General features: G+C 60.5%; 1 protein-coding gene across 1 annotated transcript in view; it reads right to left on the bottom strand.

The window, feature by feature from the left end:
- MORN1 (MORN repeat containing 1) overlaps positions 1–20,641 on the bottom strand; it is a 52,678-nt gene extending 32,037 nt beyond the window's left edge. Inside the window, exons 1-8 of the mRNA XM_058719397.1 lie at positions 20,456–20,641; positions 19,786–19,857; positions 17,316–17,414; positions 16,706–16,816; positions 15,471–15,561; positions 14,882–14,969; positions 6,845–6,941; positions 5,546–5,656 (exon numbers count right to left, since the gene is read on the bottom strand). Of these exons, the coding sequence (XP_058575380.1) occupies positions 5,546–5,656; positions 6,845–6,941; positions 14,882–14,969; positions 15,471–15,561; positions 16,706–16,816; positions 17,316–17,414; positions 19,786–19,857; positions 20,456–20,528 (742 nt within the window). The 5' untranslated portion in view covers positions 20,529–20,641. The remainder of the gene's footprint in view (positions 1–5,545; positions 5,657–6,844; positions 6,942–14,881; positions 14,970–15,470; positions 15,562–16,705; positions 16,817–17,315; positions 17,415–19,785; positions 19,858–20,455) is intronic.
- Between the last annotated feature and the right edge of the window lie 134 nt (positions 20,642–20,775).

Genomic DNA, 20,775 nt, shown 5'->3' with positions numbered 1-20,775 from the left:
TGTTCAAGGGACACCATCAAGAGACTGCAAGACAATCCATAAAATGGGAAAAAAACATTTGCAAATCAGATATTTAATAAGGGGACTTAGCTCCAGCATAAAGAACTCTTTAAAAAAAAATGTTTTATTGGGGCTCCTGAGTGGCTCTGTCAGTTAAGCATCTGATTCTTGGTTTCAGCTCAGGTCACGATCTCATGGTTTGAGAGTCTGAGTCCCTCATCAGGCTCTGTGCTGACAGTGTGGAGCCTGCTTGGGATTCTCCCTCCCACTCTCTCTCTGCCCCTTCCTGTTCTGTCTCTCTCAAAATAAATAAATAAATTTAAAAACAGTTTTATTTATTTTTGAGAGCGTGTGAGTGGGGGAGGGGCAGAGAGAGAGGGACAGAGGATCTGAAGCGGCTCTGTGCCGACAGCAGCGAGCCCAACGTGGGGCTTGATCCCACGGACCTGTGATATCATGAGCTGAGGCTCAAATCAATGGTCGGATACTTAACTGACTGAGCCACCCGGTCGCCCCCATAAAGAAGTCTTAATAACTCACAGTAAAAGGACAAGTTACCTGATTTTTTAAGTAGGCAATGAACAGGTATTTCTCCAAAGCAGATGTACGAATGGTCAATAAATACATGAAAAGATGCTCACATTCCTCCTTGTTAGGGATAATGCAAATCAGAACCACAAGGAGACACTGCTTCACACCCAGTAGGATGGCCATGACCCAAACGACACAGGATGAGAAGTGCTGGTGAGGGGGTCGAGCGCCTAGAGGCCTCAGTCATTGCCGGTGGGGACATAAAATGTTGCAGCCGAAAGAAAGAAAACACATCCAGGCCGGAAAGAAAGAAGTAAAATTGGATGTTTTTGAAGATGACGTGATCCTCTATATAGAAAATCCTAAGAAATCCTCAGAAAAAATAGCAGAACTAACAAGTGAGTCCAGCAAGGTCAAAGGATATCAGATCAATATTTAAAAATGAATTGTAGTCTAGGGGCATCTGGGTGGCTCAGTCAGTTAAGTATCTGACTCTGGATTTCGGCTCAGGTCATGATCTCGAGGTTCCTGAGTTCAAGCCCGGCATTGGGTTCTCACTGTCAGCACAGAGCCAGCTTTGGATCCTCTGTCCCCCTCTCTCTCTCTGCCCCTCCCCTGCTCATGCATTCTCTCTCTCAAAATAAATAAACATTAAAAAAAAAATCAATTGTAGTCTAGCAATTTCTGAAATGAAGATAAGAAAACAATTCCAGGGGCACCTGGGTGGCTCAGTGGGTCAGGCGGCTGACTCTTGATTTCAGCTCAGGTCATGATCCCAGGGTCGTGGGATCCAGCCCCAAGTCAGCTCTGCACTGAGTATGGAGCCTGCCTGGGGCTCTCTCTCTGCCTCTCCCTCTGCCCCTCCCCTGCTCGTGTGCGTTCTCTCTCAGATAAAATTTTAAAAAATTCCATTTACAATAGCATAAAAAGAACAAATATTACAAACGTGTTAGTAAACAAATTATAATTATAAATTAAATAACCAGCAATAAGTTAGCATTTATTAATAAATCTAACAAAAGAAGTACAAGATTTGGACACTAAAAATTACAAGGCTCTGGTGAGAGAAAGTGGAGGCATGAATAAATGGGGAGAGGTTTCCTGCTGGTGACCTGGAGTGCTGTCAGGGGTGGTGCCTCCCGGCCAGTGTCCCTAACAACATCCCAGGAGGGTTTTTGTTTTTTTTTTTTTTCTTTTTTTGGCACAAATTGACAAAGCTGATCCTAAAAAATTTATATAAAATACAAAGTTCCCAGGATAACCAAAACAATTTTGAAAAAGAAAAACCAAATTGGAGGAATCTCCAATTTCCAAGCTCACTATGGGGCTACAATAGTCAGGACCGTGTGGGGGCACGGGGGCCAATGGCACGAAATAGAGAGTCCGGACATAAACCGTCATTCTTACAGTCAAGCAGTTCGCCACCCAGGTGCCAAGGCAACAGTGGGGAGGGGACAGTCTTTTCAGCACGTGGTGCTGTGACAGCTGGACAGCCACACGAAAAGAGATGAATTTAGAACTTGATCTCATCCACAAAAAGTAGCCGAAGACGGATGGCAGAAATCCAAGAGCAAAACTTTTCCCAGAAAACAGGAGAATATCTTTGTGTGCTTGGGCCGGGCTAGGAATTCCCACACAGGTTACCAATATTATGATCCACAAAGGAAAAAATGTACTCATTGGACTTCATCACAATTAAAGCCCTTTGTACTTCAGAAGACAGCATTAAGAAAATGATAAGCCACAGACTGAAACTATTTGCAAAGATGCATCTATAAAAAGACTCGTGTTCAGAATACGTCGGGAACTCCAACAACTCAAACCCAGAAGAGGAACAGCCTAATTTTAAAAAACAGGCAGCATGTTTGGATTAACATTTCTCTGGAGAAGATACACACGTGGCCAATAAACACACGGAAAGCTGCACCACCTCGTCAGCCGTGAACTGTGGGTCAGAACCGAGAGGGGCACCAAGATGGGGCGCCCCCGGACGCCCCCTCGGGCCGGCTGTGCACGCGCAGGGTGTGGGAAATCCAGCCCGGGCCCCGCCGACCGCGTTGTAAACGCTGCGGCCACTTTGGGACACGGCCTGACGGTTTCTTTAAAAATTTACACGTAGGGGCGCCTGGGTGGCGCAGTCGGTTAAGCGTCCGACTTCAGCCAGGTCACGATCTCGCGGTCCGTGAGTTCGAGCCCCGCGTCAGGCTCTGGGCTGATGGCTCGGAGCCTGGAGCCTGTTTCCGATTCTGTGTCTCCCTCTCTCTCTGCCCCTCCCCCGTTCATGCTCTGTCTCTCTCTGTCCAAAAAAATAAAATAAAAAACGTTGAAAAAAAAAATTTAAAAAAAAAAAAAAAAAATTTACACGTAAATCTGCCACGTGACGCGGCGACCCCACTCGTGAGCGGATAACCGAGGGACAGAGCACACGGGCCACCCAAACACTCGTACCGAGCACTGCCACGTGGGTGCACCCCAGCAGAGTGCGCCGGTCAGAAAAGCAGAGCAGATGTGAGGAGAGGGGTGGGGTGGGCAGGGGGCCGCAGGCAGGAGGTGCGAGGCACGGTCCGAAACTGACGGCGTGGCGCTGCTTGCCCGACTCCGGGAATTTGCTAAAGATCATCGAATCGCTTACAGCACAAAGATTTCACGCTATGAAAACGGCACCACGATAAAGCCGTGAAAATAAACCAGCTGTGGGGGCGTCTGGGAGGCTCAGCCCGTTAAGGGTCGGACCCTTGGTTTCAGCTCAGGTCCTGATCTCACGGTTCGTGGGTCCGACCCCCCCACGTTGGGCTCTGCGCTGACAGCGTGGAGCCTGCTTGGGGTCCCCCCTCTTCTTCTCTCTCTGCCCGTCCCCTGCTGGTGCACAAGCGCACGCGTTCTCTCTCAAAATAAATAAACAGAACAAAATAAAATAAAATAAACCAGTTGTGACTGTCTTTGATCCGCGCCGCACACGGGGGCTTCCTGGTCGAAGCTCGCCAAGCTCGGGCGAACTAACGGACGTTAGGAATCCCAGGCACGCATTTTAGTAGCGGTGGTCCTGCCCGGCCACGCACAGGGACCGGTGACCGTGCGGGGGCCCTCTCCGCACCGCGCCCTCTGCTCACGGGTCACGGGTGGGACCGGCTTTGGGAGGTCAGCTGGTCCACGCTGTGCGTTGCTGCCCCGCTGGGCCCCTCGAAAAGCAGCCCCGATGCCACAGGAGACCTGCCCTCCCCGATCACCCACGGAGGACACGGGAACTCGCCCCCCGCAGACGCCAGCGGTGCGTAGAGTCACCCTTCCTCCTGTAAGACGAGCGGTGGCCGTGGGCACGCACAGAACCACCCCACACGCGCACAACCACCCCACACAGGCACGATCACTGCATATGCGCACAACCACTGCACACGTGCACAACCACCGCACACGCACAACCACCCCACATGCGCACAATCACCGCACGCACAGAACCACCCCACACGCACACGATCACTGCACACGTGCACAACCATTGCACACACACAACCACCCCACATGCGCACAACCACCCCACATGCGCACAATCACCGCACGCACAGAACCACCCCACACGCGCACGATCACTGCACACGCGCACAACCATCGCACACACACACACAACCACCCCCCACGCGCACAACCACCCCACATGCGCACAATCACCGCGCGCACAACCACCCCCCACGTGCACAACCATTGCACATACTCACAACCACCCCACACGCACACAACCACCCCACATGCGCACGATCACTACATGTGCACAACCATTGCACATGCTCACAACCACCCCACACGCACACAACCACCCCACACGTGCACGATCACCACACACGCTCACAACCATTGCACACACACAACTACCCCATGTGTGCACAACCATTGCACGCGCACAACCACCCCACACGCGCACCACTGCACACGTGCACAACCATCGCGCACACACACAACCACCCCACACACGCACAACCATCGCACATACTCACAACCACCCCACACGCACAACCACCCCACACGCTCACAACCACCGCACACGCGCACGATTACCACACACGCTCACAACCATTGCACACACACAACTACCCCATGCGTGCACAACCATTGCACACTCACAACCATTGCACACACGCACAACCACCCCACACGCGCACAACCATTGCACACACACAACTACCCCATGTGTGCACAACCATTGCACGCGCACAACCACCCCACACGCGCACCACTGCACACGTGCACAACCATCGCGCACACACACAACCACCCCACACGCGCACAACCATTGCACATACAACCACCCCACACGCACAACCACCCCACACACTCACAACCACCGCACACGCGCACGATCACCACACACGCTCACAACCATTGCACACACACAACTACCCCATGCGTGCACAACCATCGCACACTCACAACCATTGCACACGCGCACAACCACCCCACATGCGCACAATCACCGCATGCACAACCACCCCCCCACACACAACCACCCCACACGCGCACGATCACTGTACACGCGCACAACCATTACACACGCGCAACCACCCCACACGCGCACAACCATTGCACATGCTCACAACCACCCCACACGTGCACAATCACCACACACGCTCACAACCATTGCACAACACAACTACCCCATGCATGCACAACCATTGCACACTCACAACCATTGCACACGCGCACAACCACCCCACACGCGCACAACCATTGCACACACACAACTACCCCATGCGTGCACAACCATTGCACGCGCACAACCACCCCACACGTGCACAACCACCACACACGCTCACAACCACCGCACACACACACACACCCGCTGCCTGGAGGCCTCGGGTGCCTACTGCCTGTCTGCCGAGGCTCCCGTGGCGAGGACCCCCGAACAAAGTATCTGCTGGTGTCCAGGTACCGGAAGCCACTCGTGGCATCTCGTCCCTAACCCTGAGAGCCCGGCACCTGTTTGTCCTTCCGAAAACGCAGTCGTCACCCTGCAGACACTCACTCTCGGCAACTTCGCCGCTGTCCTGCTGCAGCTGAACATTCAAGTCGAAGGAAGACCCCTGGGCCACGTCCATCACCTCCGGACCCAGAATCACGATCCTCCTGGCTTGTGCTGGGAGACAGCAGAGCGGAGCACGGGTGAGCGGGGCACGGGGGACGCCGCCCGCTGGAGCCCACACCCCCCACACAGGCCCAGCAGCCTCGATTCCCAGAGCTCTGTGGGGAGAGGGTTATCACTCGCCGCGGTCAATCCCCTGCAAGAGCCACCTGACCGAATGACCTGGGCAGTCACTAGAACGAGACCGTGACCCCGCCCTGAGGGTCAGCTGTGATTTTTAAGCAATTCCCACAAGTCCACTGAAGAGACTACAGAGGGCCACCAAACGGGGAAGGGCTGTAAGCAAGTGGCTCATCAGCATTTGGGTCTGTACACCGTGGAAGGTTCCGGCACATCCTCTGCTTGGTTGGGACTCAGGCCCTGCATTTCTCGTGTCTGAGTCAGGGGCTCCATGTGTGTGGACGAGGTGCTACGGCCACCTGCCGGGGAGCTGGCCTGGAGGGCGACCCACCCACAGGCTGGCCGCCACCTCCTGGATCTGCCGGGCGTCCTCTGGGGTCTGAGCGGCCGGAGACAGTGTTTTCAGCGTCTGCTTCCCCCTGAACCCCGAGCCCTGGGGGGCTGGGAAGGATCCGGGAGTCCCTCCAGGAGACTCCCCCTGACCTAGGCTGCCACTCCCCTTCACAGGACCTGAGCCCCCACCGAGGAGTCCTTCCTGGCCTGGCGGGCACCTGCCGCGGCCTCTCCCCTGCAAGGGGCCCTGGGGACCCACCTGAGGTCGTGGCTGCTCAGCTCTGAGTAAGCAGCTGCAGCCCGTGACCCCTGGCCCCTGGGGTGGCACTTCTATCCTAGAGTCTAACAGGAGGTCACCTGACCCGGCCAACAGAGGGAGGGGCCCCTGCAGGCCCTCTGTGCTCCAGTCACGGTGCAGAGAGTTCAGGGAGGGGGGCAGGTGCCCAGGGCCCCGTGGGCGGGGACCCTCTGAGGAGAGGGACCCTCCTGCTCACAGCGGGGCCATGGCTGTCCGAGGTCGGACTGGGGCCTCTGCCGGTCACGGTCACGAGCCCTTCCGAAACCTTACTGGAATGTGTTTCTTCTAAAGGGGCTGGGGTTCTAGATGAACTTCACCATCACCCCCAAACACCTCCTGACCCAACTCCCCTGTGCCGGTGCCTGGGGCCGCCTGAGGGAGAACTCACAAGAGGACCTTGCAACGCCGAGGGGGGTGGTGTGGGCACTTACCCGCCGGGTGGCCATTGATCCACATCCCGTGGTAGACGGCCCCGGAGCAGAGGGTCATCCTGCCCAGGCCGCTGAAGACGTCACCGTGCCACTGTCCCTGCAGAGACAGCCGTGTGCACTCAGAACCCACAGAGGGCACGTGTGATGCAGGGGGAGGGGGTGGCCGCGGGGTCCCGGGGACCCTTCGAGGGCGGGGAATCACGAGCTGCTGCTGTGTGGCCACGTTGCCCTGCGACTGAACTGTAAGAAGCCGTGAAGTTTGGGAGCAAGGACACGTGTACAAGATGCCAACGAAACACCGGCTCGGAAAGGGGGCCCTTTCGGCACAAAAACCCTCTCGGTAAAGACACCGCATGTGTGCGGGCCGGAGGGCTCCCTGACAACGGGCAGGCCCATCGAGGGGCCCGCTGAGTCCCCGCGGCGCACACCCCACTCTGCCGCCCTCACAATAAACCTCGCTTTCCGAACCACACGCACAACAGGGCAGGAGAATAAGAATTAGAGTGGCTACGTCCCTTCTGTGGGAAACTTCAAGGGCCTGCTGCTACCTTGTTTGACTACGAATTACTCCTTCTGGAAGAAAACTCAGCCGGAGGCACGTTTGGTTCCACGCATCCTTCCGTGGGAGCTAATCGGGCTCCGCTCCCCCGCCCTGCCCTCCACCTGGGCTGGGCCGCGGTCGGTGCCCGTGTGGACGGCGCTGCCCACGGGCCCCGCGGGACACAGCGCAGCTGAGGCCGGCACCGGCCTCTCTCAGGCCCCCGGGAGGGGCCACGGGGCCGTGGCAACGGCCCCCGGGGGCTGCGGCCCGGCACAGCTTGGACGCCCCAAACCTGGGAAGGAGCCTCCCGCGGGCGGCCTGGGGAACAGAGTCGCCGAGCACCAGGGCTTTGGAGTCAAGTCACCGTGAGGGGTGGCGGTCCGACCACGGTTCACCCCCGGGCCGGGGCTCTGGACAGCGGGCAGCCCCCCGGGCACCCGGCAGGGGCGGCGACCCGACCGCCGCGGCCACAGGAGGGCCGGGGCTCCAGGTGGGCAGGGGCAGGCCGAGCCCAGCCGTGAGGCCTGGCCGTCCCTCCCGCCCGAGACCCAGACGGCAGAGTCGGCCTTGCGGACGTTCCCGGTCTCCCGAGGCTGCACCTCGGGGATGCTTGGTGCATGCGGGGCTGAGGTCGCGTCCCCCAGGAAGCGGCCCCCGGGTGCAGGCGACGGGCCGGACCAAGCCCGCGGGCGCTGCTCTCTCGTCCTGGACTCGGGGCGGGAAGCCCACCCGGCAGCGGCAGGGGAGGCTCCGGAGACGCCTGTGAGCACCTAAGTGACCATCAGCGGGCGCCGAGCGCACAGGTACCCGCGTGGGGACGGGGGCGCGGGCGCTTCCACCTACATACGTGTTCTGTGCGTACCTGCGGGCAAGCGTGTTGCATGTCTGCCCGCGTGTGTGTGTGTGTGTGGCCGGGCGGCGGCGCTCTCTCACGGTGACGGGCGAGGTGATCTGGGCGGGAGCCAGCAGAGCAGCGGTCCTGGGCTGAGCTGTGGTCCGTGGGTCGAGGTCGGGGCAGCGCTGGGAGGGCAGGGTGGCTGCCCCCGGAGCCCCCGGTTGCTGTCTGCTTGCTGGGAAACCCTTCCCCTCACGACACCATCCCCAAACCTGACGAGTTACCAGCTTCAGCTCAGGCGACAGGACCCCTGGCTGGCCACACGAAAAGCCCACAGGAGCCACACCAGATCCACCGCCCCCAACAGAGGGGCGCCCTTGCGCCTGGAAACCTCTGGGCTTGGGCCCGGGGCCCGGCGGCAGCAGGTGACACAGTAGGATGTGGTCAGGCCCCAAGGAGGCCGGGGCAGGGGTGGTGGCCACAGGTGAGGGCCGCGTCTTGCAGAGCGACACCTCCCTGTGGGGCCCCGCGGCCTCGCGGCCTCCCTCGGCCTCGTCGTTCCAGCTCCCTCCGTCCCACCGACGCGAGAGCTGCTGTTTCTGTGCCCCCTTGTGCTCTGGGCAAGCCTGCTACCTGCCCTCACCCTGCAATGCTCGTCCCTGTCCCTGGGCAGGCATGTGGGTCACCCCACCCTGCGGGGATGGGAGCAGGGCCCCTGGAGCCCAGCCATGTGCTCACGTGCCCTCCCAGGCGCCGGCCCCATGCCTGCACCTCCCTCTCTGGGCTCCAGACGCTCCCGCACACGGACCCAAACCCTGTAGCCCCGCCCCGCCCACAGGGGCACCCGAGACTCCTGGAGGCAGGGGCCGCAGCTCCCACGGGTGGACACTCGTTGTAAATGCTTCCTGGCTCCCTCGGGGCTGCATCAGGGCCCAAATCGACACAGGCCGAAAGGCCCTCCAAATGGCGAGATGGCTGCTGAGCCAGTCGCCCACGCCCGCCCACCTCACAGCCATTTCCGCCACGAGAGCCGCCGCCTCTCGTCCCCGCTCGCACCCCCGTCCACCAAGCCAAGCACCGGCGCAGCCTTGCCTGGGAAGCATCGGACTCTCGGGTCATTCCACACCCAGGGCCTCCGAGGAGGAGGGCGGCCCGTGGGCACAGGCGTCCCCGTCCCCCAGCGACCTTTAACTCGCCTGCTAGAACCTGAGCCCAGACCGCAGCTCCGGGGCAGCTGGGCTTCCGTGGCTTCAGTGCAGAACCACACCGGGACGAGCACGCTCGGGTGTGCCACGCAACTCAGCCAGCGTGGGACCTTTTCTAATTAATGTCATAAATCATACCTGTGAGAGCCCAGCCCTTTCTCCGCCGACTCACGCCCGAAGCACGAGTCACCACTCCTACAACTGTCTCCTGGAGGAGGCTGGACCCCCACGAGGAGGGGCGAGTGCATTCCACCCGGGGCGGGGGCTCCCTCCGCCCAGGGAGCCGGCTGGCGCCCAGGCCGGGGCTGCTGCACGGTGGGAGCCATCCCGGGAGGAAGCGCGGGGCCTGTGTCCACACCACAAAGACCGAGGGAACGGGGTCCAGTGTTAGGAGACGGTCCCGGGGGACGACGGTGAGGCACGCCTGTCAGCCGCGGCTGCGGGACTCCCATAGGGCCCGAGGGTGCTGCTGTGGACTGGGCAGCTGGGCCCACCTCTGGGCGCCCAGGGCTCCACAGGATGGGACCCGCCTGTTTGGAGCCTCCCTGAACAGAGTGGGGCCAATGGGACGAGAGATTCCTGGCTTGTGCCCACAAGTGATGGGGATAAATTGTGTGAGACAAGCGCCTGACTCTCTTATTTAAGGAAGCGTGCTCTGCTTAACCGATGCGACTTTTCTTTCGGAGGGAAAAGTTGCTGTGTTTTCATGGTTATCGCTTCCGTGCCGGCCCCTCCCCCGTGCTCCCTGGGGCTCCCTGAATCTGCAGCCTGGCGGCCAAAGAGGCATTCGCGGTCTCCCGTGCCATGCCAAACCTCGGAGCTGGAGCAGGTGACCACTTCCTTTGAGGTCACGGGTTCGCAGACCAGGTCGGAGTGGCCGGGGTCAGGTCACATATGAGGAAATGGCTGCGGGCCACCTGCCCGGGCCCCGCGACTGTCCAGGAGCCCTGGTGTCCCCAGCTTGCGGGGTGGCCTGCAGGGGTGGCAGTGACCGCACAGGCTGGCACGACGGTGGCATGGGTGTGCGCCCCACTCTCGTCTCCCGAACACCAGGGTCACAGGGTGTCATGTTTGACATCCATGACCTTGCTGTAAATTCCCGGGATTTCACGGTGTCAGCTGTGGCTCTCGCTGCCTGCCCGCGTCCGTTTCTGAGGTCTGTGGACATCTGAACCTCACGTGGAGCCTGTAGCCTGGCGTTGGCTCCCGCGAAGGCTCCGGCAGCCCAGACCCTCCTCCCACACGTGCTCGAAAAGGCCCAGATGCCTCTTCTGTCCTGTGTGCAGCGCCCCCCGGGGTCACGGCCCCACATCCCTGGACTGTGAGGGGGGGGGTGTGAGGACACAAAGGCCCCCGGCGCTCCTGCAGACGCGGGGGAGCCGCCAGCAGGTGAAGACACACATAAGGCCGGCCACCTGCTCCCTGCGGCAGGCAGGTGCACCGACCAGCAGGCCTCCCTCTGGGAGAGCCAGCACGGAAACACGGCCAATGTGCACGGACAGCCCGGAAGCCAGCAGCTGCCGGTGGGGACCACGCCGCAGCCGCACAGGTAGGGAGCGCTCGGCTGTGCGAACAGCTCGGGCCTGCCTCCACTCCGTGGGAACGCGGCTCGCCCCCACGGCGCTATCGGCCCCCAGGCCCTGTCCGCTATTGTGCACGGCACCCACACTGGTTGGGGCAGATTTTCCGGAACAGAGAAGGACAGATGCTGGTGGGAAAGTAATGTGGCACAGCCGCCGTGGGAACCGTGAGGAGTTCCTCGCACATCCAGCAGTGAGTTACCCTGCGGTCCAGAAGTCCCCGTGGTGGGTCCACGGCCGCAGAGCCGGGCGCAGGCCCTGTGAGGGCTGGGCGCCCACCCACGCGCACGGCAGCAGGCGCTCGAGGAGCCGAAGGGTGGGAGCCACCCCGGTGCCCGCCGACGGAGGCACGAACACGACGTGGTCCCTCCACGCAGTGGAGGATCATCCGGCCCTAAAGAGGGAGGAACACAGATGCCCTCGGGGGCACCGTGCTCCGTGACAGCGGCCCGTCCCCACAGGACAGACCCCGTAGGACTCCGGGGACGCGCAGTACACGCGGGGGTCAAATCCACAGAGAGAGTGGCGGGGTGGGCGCCAGTGTTTCGTGGGGCGGAGCGTCCGTTTGGGAAGGTGGAAGGTTCTGGAAATGGGCGGCGGGGACGGCCGCGCAACTGTGTGAATGTGCTTGATACCTCCGAACTTCACGCTTCGTGGTTAAGACGGTACGTTTCAGGTCAGGGGTATCTCACGAGATACACAGATCGTTTTCAAGAGGGCCGACTCCTTCCCTGCGAGGGCCCAGGGGGTCGCCCACACCCTCACAGGAGACGCGCCTTGGGGTGGCGCCCTGCTCCCTGCGGCGGCTCCGTGTCTACCGATCACCGGGTGACTCCCGATGCCTGGAGGTCAGCGGTCGGGCGGGAGGTGTCCCTACACCCGGAGAGGCCCGCGCTGGACCCGGGAGCCCGCGCCTTCCTCATCGGCCAGGCCCGGCACCAGGCTGTGCGGGGACTCTGTGGCGGTCCGAAAGGCGTCCTGGCAGCTGCGAGTGAGGGCCCTGATCCCACCCCCTCCTGGACGCAGCCCTCCTCCTTTGGCCCCGTCCGTCCGTCTGTCCGCACGGCCAGCTGGAAGCCAGCTTAGAAAGGGGCTGGAGGGCAGAGGATGGACCCCAGCGCCGGCCCTCCCTCCGGGACCCGTGTGCCACTCGGGTCGTCAGGTCAGCGCCTGGACCGCAGGGGAGGTGGCTGCTCGTGTCCCTGCCATCACGTGCGGATGGGGGCTGCCCAAATGGACACCGCCCAGCACGATGGAGGATGGGTGTCCCAGCAGCACTTGGAGCTGCAGGGGGCAGGCGGAGTGTCCGAGGTTCTTGGGCAGAAGGCTCCAGAAGGTTGAGACGCTGCCCAGCAAAAGGAAATGGAGAGACACAAGTCTGCATCCCGGGGAGACGCGGCCTGGAGGGACCAGGCTTCCACCTCCACTCATTTGAGGCGCCCCACGCCGAGGACACGCCATCTCCCTCAAGGGCGTGCGTCCCGAGATCTGCAGGCTGGGATGGTGTGGCTGGAGACACCACGGGGCGACTGTCCAGGCAAACACCTCCTCACTCTGGACGAGGCAGCCTGGCCATCGGGAGCTGCAGCCCAGGGCGGTTCTGTCGGAGACCCGGCTCCCGGCCCGCAAGTCGGAACAAGATGTCTCCCGAGTGGGAGAAGCCCCTGGCAGGCCTGCCGAGGCCACGCTGCTGGCAGGGCTGGGCTGCCCCCTGGTGGATCGCCCGGCAGGTGTCCCGGGTCAGCCCGGGGAGTGGGGGGCTGCTGCCCGTCCCCTCCTGGCTGAGCCTCGACTTGCAGGGGAGGCCTGAGCGGGGCCCAGGTGGGCAGCCACAGCCCCGAAGGGAGGCCATGCAGGCGGCGGAGGGTCCAAGGGCCAGAAAAGCCTCCAGAAACAGGGAAGTGCTGGGGGCTCTAAAGAGCGTGTTGCCCTGTCCTCTGGCCCTGTGCGGCCGTGGGGAGCCTGACCCGGGTCCTAGGCTGTGCCGGCTGCCCCCGAATGTCACAGGGATGTGAGGGAGCCCGGGCTCCAAGCCAGGACTCCCTGATGTGGGAGGCCTCCTCTGGGCCTGTGAACTCACAAGGCCCTTGAGCTACAAGATGGGCAGAACTGAGGCGAGGGCTGAGGACAGAGCCTGGTGCCTGTGGCAAGAGGCCTAGCGGCCAAGTGGCAGATTCTGGTGTCCCCCAGCCTGGGGTGTGGCCGTGCACATTTGTGGAGGTGACTCCAGGTGGGGCGAGGACCCTGGGAGGAGGGCCTGCCCTGCGTTTCTCTTCCCTTGCAGCTCCGGAGAATTGAGGCGGACGATCTGTGGCCCCGTAAGGACGGCTGGCCGGACGTCCCCTCGTGGAGAAACAGCAGGTCACAGCAGCACCTGCAAATGGGCGCGGTGCAAACCACCAAGCACACCGGCCCAGGCCGGCAGGGCAGCAGCGTGGAGCGGGGCCCCTCGAGCACAGGGGGCGCTGGCCTGGGTGCGGTCTTACCGGGGCAGATCTTGCTTCACGAGCAGGGAAGGCAGCCGTGTGGGGCTTCCCGCACTACAGGCCGGCGTCCGGGCACCCCCGCCCCTGCCCCAGCCACTCCGTCTCCACCCCGGGCCGGGGACCATTTTATGGCCTCTCAGCCCCAGAGCCACCCTTCTTGGCCGCCTTTGTGGGGCGGAAGCCGGACCCCTTGAGGTCTCTGTCGGCCGGCTGGCGTGCCGCTTCGTCAGCAGAGGGCGCTGCGGGGGCAGCCGCGAGCCGCAGCACCTGGGCTCCCAGAGCCGGGTTTAGTGGGCGTGTCACAACCACGGCGACAGCTCTATCGGTCTTGAAGCCCCGGTGCGCGCCACGACTCTCCCTGCCCGAACCAGGTCCCGGGTCCATCTTTGGGGGCGTCTCCGGGGCCACCCGTGCGTCTGCTTTTACCCCGCCTAGCGCTGCACAGCCTCTCGCCAGCTGCCCGTGTCCACGTTCACGCACTGGTGTGGTTTGTCCCCCAGCGGGACTCGGCTCTGGGCACCACTGCCACCTGACAGTCCCGAAGCCGAGGGTCCTTGCTTCTCCTCTGGCCTTTGCTTCAACAGCCAAGCTGTCAGCACGGCCGCGTCTTCACCTCCGAAACGTCCTGATGCTGTTCTCTGCGCCCCATCGCCTCTCCTGACGGTGGCTCCGATTAAGAGCCAGGCGGGCCTCTCCCACAGAGACCAGAGCATCACCCCTCCGGCCCTTCCAGAGACGCTCGGAACACATCCCACCCCGCTGAGGCTCCGGGGCCTCCCAAGCCGGCCTGCCGTACCCTCTTCCTCCCGCCTGCACACGAGGACACATCAGGGAAGACGGCCAGGCCCCTGGCCACCCAGCTGCCTGCAGACCCAGCGGGGCCCCTCATCCAGTCTGGCCGCCGACCGGAGATACGCATTCCTGGCTCTGCCCGCTTTGCTCCCGGCCGGGCATGCGGGCCAGTGTCCATAAAAAAAAAGAATGATGAATTCTGGGGTCTTGACGCGGTCTTTGGATCTGCCTGGGTCTCTCTCCCCCACCCCTCGTAGTGAGTAGCCCCCCTGTCAAACCCGAGGGGCAGTGCCTGCAGCGGTGAGGGGGGAACGGGCCTCCTCGTCCGCTTCCGCACGTTATCGGTGGGGGCACCCCTCACCAAAACCCGCTTCGCCCGCACCGAGGGCATCCTCAAGGGACTGAGAAATTTCACCTCATTTCCACAGGCGACAGTGCGGGTTATGGCACCTCAGGAGCCAGTCAGGAAAGGTACTGGCCGGGGCCCTTCACGGCAGCCCTCCGGGCCCCTGCTGGGAGCGGGTTGCAGCACTGACACGCGCCGGAACACTCCGGAAGCCAGCACAGAGGGCCTGGGTCCCGCCAGGTCCCCAGATACCTCATAGGTGGAGCCGTCGGCACAACACAGCACCCCGTGCCCCTGACGCTGGTCCCGGACCCAGTCGCCTTCGTACTCGTCACCGTTCCTGGGGACACAAACACAGGGGCTGCCGTCAGCCTGGGGAGAGCCAGGTGGCGGCGCTGACTCAGACCGGCTCCTCCGACCGGGGCTCAGCAAGCGCCACCGGGACGGAGGCGAAAATAGGCTCTGAGCAGATGGCGTGAGCTCCTGCCTCGCCAGGGCCTGCTGCGGGCGGGGGGGTGGCGGGGGGCTGTGGCCTTGGCGCCCGCTCGCCTGGCCCCCCAGGTGAGTAAGACTTGGAGAGGCTACCGGAGAAGCGGGGGGGACCTGCGCGGAGCCGCGGCCGCCGGATTTAAAGGCAGGCAGGCAGGCAGGCCTGCTGCCGTGGAAGCCTTGGCTCATCCTCCGGCCAGGGCCCCGCACCCGCCTCCCGGGACGTCTTCTCTCCTGCACACTCCGTGAGCGATGTCCGTAACTGAGAGAACGGTCAGAATCCTACCAAGAACTCAGACCGAACCTCGTGGACCGGCGCTGGGGGCTGGGGACAGACGGGTGGCGTACTCACCGGAAGACCATGTGTCCTTGGCCGTGTCGCTGGTTGTCATGGAACCACCCCCAGTAGGCTTGTCCGTCCCGGTCCACCAGACACCCGTATCCTAGGGAGTGAGCCCAGGCACCCAGTGTCACCTCTTGCGTCCTGCCAGGTGGACCTACATCCCTGAAGGGGCTTTGCGGGCCTCCTGAGGGCGGGTGGGTCGGGAAGAAAGCTGGGGTCGGCGGGGCCCCGGGAGCCAGGCCGTCCTCCCAGGCCAGGGCCGTTGGGGCAGGAAGGGCAGATTCGATTTAGGGTGGCCCCAGCGGCCACCCAATGGAAGCGGCTCTGGGGTCCGGCTCTCGAAGGTCCCGAGTGAGGGTGGGAGGGTGTCACTTAAGGACCCCAGCCCCCCCCGGAGTCTGAGGCCGGAGTGCCTGCTGTGTGGTGGGGCCCACACCATGGCCTGGCCACTGCAGGTGTGCACGTGAGCCTGTGGGAAAGCCGCCCCTCACAGACATAACAGCAGGGCTGGGCCCCGAGTAACAGACTCAGAGGCCCTCGGCCTAGAGGCCAGAGGACACGCTCGTGAGGACAGGGCTTCACTGTGTCGTTCGGGACAGCTCGGGAATGCGTGCGGACACCACGAAGGCACCATCGGACCTCGCGGCCTCTTGGCCCGGTTCTGGGTGCTGGTCTTCGGGCCTCGGGGGCATGCACGCCACCCCCAACCGCCCCCTCGGGGCAGAGTCCACTTCCCCCCAAGCGTGGCCTCTTGACTCGCTCTGTGAGCAGCGTGACCTAGGAGGGCCTGCACCTTCTCGCCCCCCAGGAGCCCCGAGGCTTTTAGGCCAGGAGGGCCCGGGAGCTACCAGCCCTGCTCGAGTGCTGTCACTGCGGCTGGAGGGGAGACCCCACGTGAGTGCGGAAGCTTTCCCAGCAGGGCCGGGCCAGATCGCTGACGCCTGGGGTTGTGGGCAAACAATTAAGTCGCGGTTGTCTTGAGCCACCGGACTTAAACCACAGTGGTGGTTAACCAACGCACGACCCTTGTCACAGCCACAGCACACGGGGTCCCCGGGCCATGGCCCCCCCACGGAACTGGGGGAAAGGCTCCCGGGCCCGGGTGCATGTCAGGCTCCCTGCGCAAGCTCAGATTCCTGAGCCCACACGGGCCCCCTGAGTCAGATCTTGGTGAGGGGTGCTGGTGTCCAGGGCTCCCCACACAGCACCCTGCCACACTCAGGGAGTTCTGGTGACCGTCAGACCTTCTCTCACGCCGTGGGAGAGCTCCCCTTCGTAACATCCACCAGCTTTGTACGTCATGATGCCACGTCCTTGAGGTTCTCCCAAAACAAACTGTCCCGAATAGGTGTTCCCTGGGGCAGAGGAGGAGGGGCACAGGCATCCAGGGTTAGAGCTGTTGCCTGTGTCCTTGGTGGGTCAACAGTCAGACCCTCCTGTCCCCAATCAGTGGCGGCAGGCACCGTTTATTTGCCTTGGCTGATGAGACAAGGTATTACCGTAGGGGTGTCGGTTCCCTCCCCTCCTCGCCTGTGGGAGCAGACCTGTCCTAGGACGACCCTCTCTGTGGCATCCCTGTGAGCCCAAGGGAAAGGCCTCTCTGGGTCAGTCTGTGGAGTGAACCTTCCCTCCCAGAGAAGCGGCCACCAGGCTTGCCTGCGAGGGTCTGAGCTCCTGGAGCCGTGGCTGCCCCTGCCCCAGGGGACGCTCTGCTGACTCAGGACACCTGACTGAAACCAGGAGCCCACATTTCACAGTCGGAGGGGCCTTCTGCCGCCGGAAGCCAGGTACAACTTAGAGCAGATGGCTTATGAGGGAGGAGTTAACATGCCCGCACCTGTCCCCACCGCTAACCTGATGAGGCCCAGATCCGGCAGCCTTCCCCCGTGATCTCCCCGTCCGTGAACTCGCCTTCGTAATAGCCCCCATCTTTAAACAGCAGCTTCCCCCGACCTGGGGAAAGATCAGGATGTGAAGTCAGACCGAAGTCGGAGTGACTGCTGGCACACGTGTGTGGCCGGGCTCATTTCTCAGAGGGAAGCGCGAGGCCTTGAGGCTCTCAGGTCTCTGTCTCTGGCTCCGTCTCTGGTCCCACACCTGCTCTCTGCAAACTCACCCACATACACGCTTAACAACAGAAATGTTTCTGCAACATTACGAACACCCACTATCTCAGCCAGGATGACTGCAGAGCCATCAAAGTGCAGAGGAGATCCCACTCCGGCCTCTTCAGTGGGGACGCTATGGTCACCTGGCCTCCATCAGCACTGGGGACGAAGGGGAGTCTGTGATGCAGGGCAGCACTCAAGAAAACATTTAAAAAAGGGGAACTGGGGTGTCTGGCTAGCTCAGTCAGAGAAGTGTGTAACTTTCATTTTACTTATTTATTTATTTATTTATAGCAGAAAAAAAAATCTGATGTTTTATGAGATATGTATTAGTGTTCTTCAAATTATTTGTAACAAATTATTACAAATGGAGTGCTAAGACAACAGAAACTTATTATCTCACAGTTCTGTAGGCACAGGCCAGAATTACAAAATCAAGGTGTAGATAGGGTTGGCTCCTTCTACAGCCTCTGAAGGAAAATCCATTCCATGCTTCTCCCTTAGCATTTTGCCAGCAATCCTTGACCTTTCTTGGCTTACTGATGCACCCTTCCAGTTTATATTTCTGTCTTATATTGCCTTGTCCTCTGTGTGATCTCTCCTTTTCTTCTCTTATGAGGAAACTCATCTTTGGATTTAGGATTCAACTTAGTCCAGGATGATCTCATCTTGAAATTATTCACAATCATACCTGTAATGGCTTTTTTTTTTTTTTCTTCAATATATGAAATTTATTGTCAAATTGGTTTCCATACAACACCCAGTGCTCATCCCAAAAGGTGCCCTCCTCAATACCCATCACCCACCCTCCCCTCCCTCCCACCCCCCATCAACCCTCAGTTTGTTCTCAGTTTTTAAGAGGCTCTTATGCTTTGGCTCTCTCCCACTCTAACCTCTTTTTTTTTTTTTTTCCTTCCCCTCCCCCATGGGTTTCTGTTAAGTTTCTCAGGATCCACCTAAGAGTGAAACCATATGGTATCTGTCTTTCTCTGTATGGCTTATTTCACTTAGCATCACACTCTCCAGTTCCATCCACGTTGCTACAAAGGGCCAGATTTCATTCTTTCTCATTGCCACGTAGTATTCCATTGTGTATATAAACCACAATTTCTTTACCCATTCATCAGCTGATGGACATTTAGGCTCTTTCCATAATTTGGCTATTGTTGAGAGTGCTGCTATAAACATTGGGGTACAAGTGCCCCTATGCATCAGTACTCCTGTATCCCTTGGACGTTTTATTTTTTGAGAGACCGAGAGAGACAGAGCACGAGCAGGGGAGGAACAGAGAGAGGGAGACACAGAATCCGAAGCAGGCTCCAGGCTCTGAGCTGTCAGCACAGAGCCCGACGTGGGGCTCAAACCCATGAATGGGAGATCATAACCTGAGCCGAAGTCAGATGCTCAACCGACTGAGCCACCCAGGTGCCCTGTGTGTAACTCTTGATCTCAGGGTTGTGAGTTTGAGCCCCACATTGGGGTAGAAGTTACTTAAATAAAAAAAAAAACAAAAAAAAAAACTTAAAAAAAAATAAAAGGGGGAACCATGAGGTCTTAAGACACAAGCCTCCCTGCCCGGCCTCGAGGAAGAGAAGCAAAGATTTCAGACAAAAGCAAAAAATGTCTTGTGTGACAATGACACAAGTCAAAAGGTTAAAAATATAGAAAACACTAACAGTCAGTAGACACAAAAAGAACTCATATAAAAAAATTCCAAAAGACCAGTTCTCCAGGAGAAAAACGGGCAGAGGATACGAGAAGGCAGAATCCCCAGACAGACATGTCCGTGAACATAAATGCTTAAATGCAGGAAAGTCTGGGTCCACCTCTGGAGAGGACTCCCCCGCCTCTTACTCGGCACTTTCTCTTCTCTAATGCTGAGGTGTTTTTGTTTGTTTGTTTTCAAAACTAGGTAATTTTCTTGATCATCAAAAGTAAACCATGAAGGCAATTTTCACATTGGCCAAGACAGATGAAAACCCTGGGGAGGATTTTACACTTGTGGCTTCCCCTGCCCAGGGTGCCCCAGAGCCTGCCAGCAGGCGTTGGCGGAGGGGTCTCTCAGGGCCCTGCAGGGACTTTCCTCGACTCTCATGACAGGGAGCGTGGGGCCCAGCAATGCTGCTCCTGCAGCCACCTGCCTGCCCAGGCACCCCAGGAAATGGGCTGTCGGTGCAAGGTGGCAAGCGTGGGAGTGGGCCACAGATATTTCTTACCATGTTTCTTTCCTCCTTTCCATTCTCCTTCATATCGAAAGAAAGAATTCGGGTACACGTAGACACCATAACCTGATTGTTGGAAAGCAAATGGACGTGTGAGCACGTGGTGACACAGGTGACCCCGCTGACAATCAACAGACACTAGAGAGGGATGGTCTCTGGGCCCTGAGGGGAGTGTGCAGGATGCGTGCACAGGGTCCTTGAGAGGCTGCGGCCTGGGGAGGGTCTGGGAGACAGCTGCTGGGGAAGGTGAGGTACAGGGTTGAGGGGAAGGGGCCAGCCCCGCCATTCCTCTGCACGAACGCACCAGGGTCCTCTGGTCCCCTCGGGACAGAGCCCACATTTACACCTGAGGGGTCCTGCCAGCGGCTGCAACCCTCCAGTTCCCCACCAGCCCCGTTTCCACCGCGCAACCTGGACTCCTGCACCTGCCGTAAAGAGGCCCAGGCTCCACCTGAACTACCTGAAGATGGTTCTTCTCATCTACGAGCAGCTCCCGCCAGCCTCGGAACCGCGCGTCCAGGGCCGGGCCCGGGACCCCTCCCACTCGCGGGGGTCCCCCCCTCCCAGGCTCGGGACACCGGGGCTTCCCCGGGGTTGTCGGCTGGGACCTTGGCGTCTCCCTCCCGCCGCGCACGGAGGCCCGGTCCCGGCCTACAGCCATTACCGTCCCGCGGCGGCCTCGGTGGGTCCCGGCGAGGCAGGCTGGAGCTCGGGCTCCCATGGCCGGCGGCTGCCATCTTGCCGCTTGGGGTTTCCTTAGCAACCAGCAAAGCTCTCTTCCATTGGCTCGTGGGCCAGCCTCTGGGCGATAGCAATCTCTGGACTGGAGTTGTGCAGGCCCGGAGCCCCCCCCCCCCCCCCCCCCGCCTCGCCCTCGGACGCAAATACGCATGCGCAGCACAGCGCGTTTCCGCCGCTGACGTCCCTTCCGCCGAGGGGACCGCCCGCCAACGGCCTTGGCGCCCGCGCCGGAAGCGGAAATGG

Source organism: Neofelis nebulosa, chromosome 2 (assembly GCF_028018385.1).
Source record: "Neofelis nebulosa isolate mNeoNeb1 chromosome 2, mNeoNeb1.pri, whole genome shotgun sequence".
NCBI classification, from domain to species: Eukaryota; Metazoa; Chordata; class Mammalia; order Carnivora; family Felidae; genus Neofelis; species Neofelis nebulosa.
The sequence above is the reverse complement of the archived record's forward strand: the minus strand, read 5'-3'. Positions and strand labels throughout refer to the sequence as shown.